At 52.0% G+C, this 1,587-nt stretch overlaps 1 protein-coding gene across 1 annotated transcript in view; it reads left to right on the top strand.

The window, feature by feature from the left end:
* Positions 1–1,587, top strand: part of CCDC94 (coiled-coil domain containing 94) — a 12,267-nt gene that overhangs the window by 6,307 nt on the left and 4,373 nt on the right. Inside the window, exons 3-4 of the mRNA XM_019513397.1 lie at positions 141–285; positions 766–900. Coding sequence (XP_019368942.1) covers positions 141–285; positions 766–900 — 280 coding nt within the window. The remainder of the gene's footprint in view (positions 1–140; positions 286–765; positions 901–1,587) is intronic.

Here is a 1,587-nt window from a genome sequence, read left to right on the forward strand (position 1 = left end):
TGTGGGCGTTTGGGGTTCCTAGAATGGCTGTTGGGAATGAGGTTGCTGGGTGGACAGTGGGCTCAGGCTGCCTGTACGTTAGTTAGACTCTTGCTCCTGTTCTTTTTTGCATTACGCTGGATTCCTCTCTCCCTCTTCAGGTGCAAGACATGTGGGGAGTACATCTACAAGGGCAAAAAGTTTAACGCCCGCAAGGAGACGGTGCAGAATGAGATGTACTTGGGGCTCCCCATCTTCCGCTTCTACATCAAGTGCACCCGGTGCCTAGCAGAGATCACATTCAAGGTATGCCTCTTGACCGCTGTGTCTCGTCTGGACTTGTTGCTAGGTCAGGGAGCCTGGTACACTGGTTAGATCAGGGGTGTTGGGAGATAGCCGCTCTAGCCCCTGAAGGGGGCACGTTTCCCGTCAGTGTTGCTGTTATAACATCAGATTTTGGGGTTACGCTGATTGAAGCATGTTCCCCTTCTAACAGTCTGATTTTTATAAGATCAGAACAGGGCACTAAGGTAGCCCAGCTGTGTTAGCAGGATGGTGAGCATTTCTAGGCTGTAAGTGATCTTTCCTTTGGCAAGAGGAGCTACTGGAGCAGTGGTGTGAATAAAACAACACCAAAAGGATTGCATCACTTTGAAATGCAGATGAGCTGTTTGAAGTCAACCCTGAATGTGTTGGCTGCGACTGGCACAGTATCTTCCCAGAGCACATGGTACATGTCCAACTGTTGCCTTGTCTTCCCCCCACCCCCCGCCCTGCTTTCCTCAGACAGATCCTGAGAACACGGACTACACCATGGAGCACGGGGCCACACGCAACTTCCAAGCGGAGAAACTTCTGGAGGAGGAAGAGAAGCGAATGCAGAAGGAGCGGGATGAAGAAGAGCTAAACAATCCCATGAAGGTATTGAACACCACCCCCTGCAGAAGCCAGGTGGCCTCTAGCTCCTGCCAGCATTTTATACAAGGGGAGACAGCTAATACCAGACCTCATACAGATACTCGTCTATAGGAGGTGCTGTCCGAGTTCTGAAGCCCTGTGGAGCTGGCACAGATGGACAGTAACCACGGTCTCTGCTGTGAGCAGGTTCTGTCCTGTCCTAGAATGAATGACAGGCACTTAACTTAAGTCCTGCAAACTAAGCTCTTCATAGCCTTACTGTCATGTGCCTGCTGCTCCTTCCAAGAGCTATACTGAACCAATGGGGGGGGCAGTCAGCATTGCTTGTAGATCAGGAAGTCTCAAACCTGTCCAGGTCCCTGGGTGGGATCTAAACCACCAGGAGCCTCCCAGGTTGAATCTGGGCGCAGTGGGCTGAGCAGCAATAGGGCAAGCAGCAGCACAGTTGTTACTGTACCCATTGCTTGTTCCTTCCTACTGCTGACATGTATGCCTGCTGGGGCTTTGTAGCAGTGAATCTTGCAGCAGGTCTCACTCTCATTCACCCTGCCCCCAAATTTCCAACCCCATGGACATCAGGAGGCGCTACTTCACGGTCAGGGCGGCTAGAGTCTGGAACCAGCTTCCAAGTGAGGTGGTGCAGGCTCCCACCCTGGGGGTTTTTAAGAGGAGGTTGGATGACCACCTTAC

The sequence above is a fragment of the Gavialis gangeticus genome, unplaced genomic scaffold (assembly GCF_001723915.1).
Source record: "Gavialis gangeticus isolate Ggan-Ray unplaced genomic scaffold, GavGan_comp1, whole genome shotgun sequence".
In the NCBI taxonomy this organism is placed as follows: domain Eukaryota; kingdom Metazoa; phylum Chordata; order Crocodylia; family Gavialidae; genus Gavialis; species Gavialis gangeticus.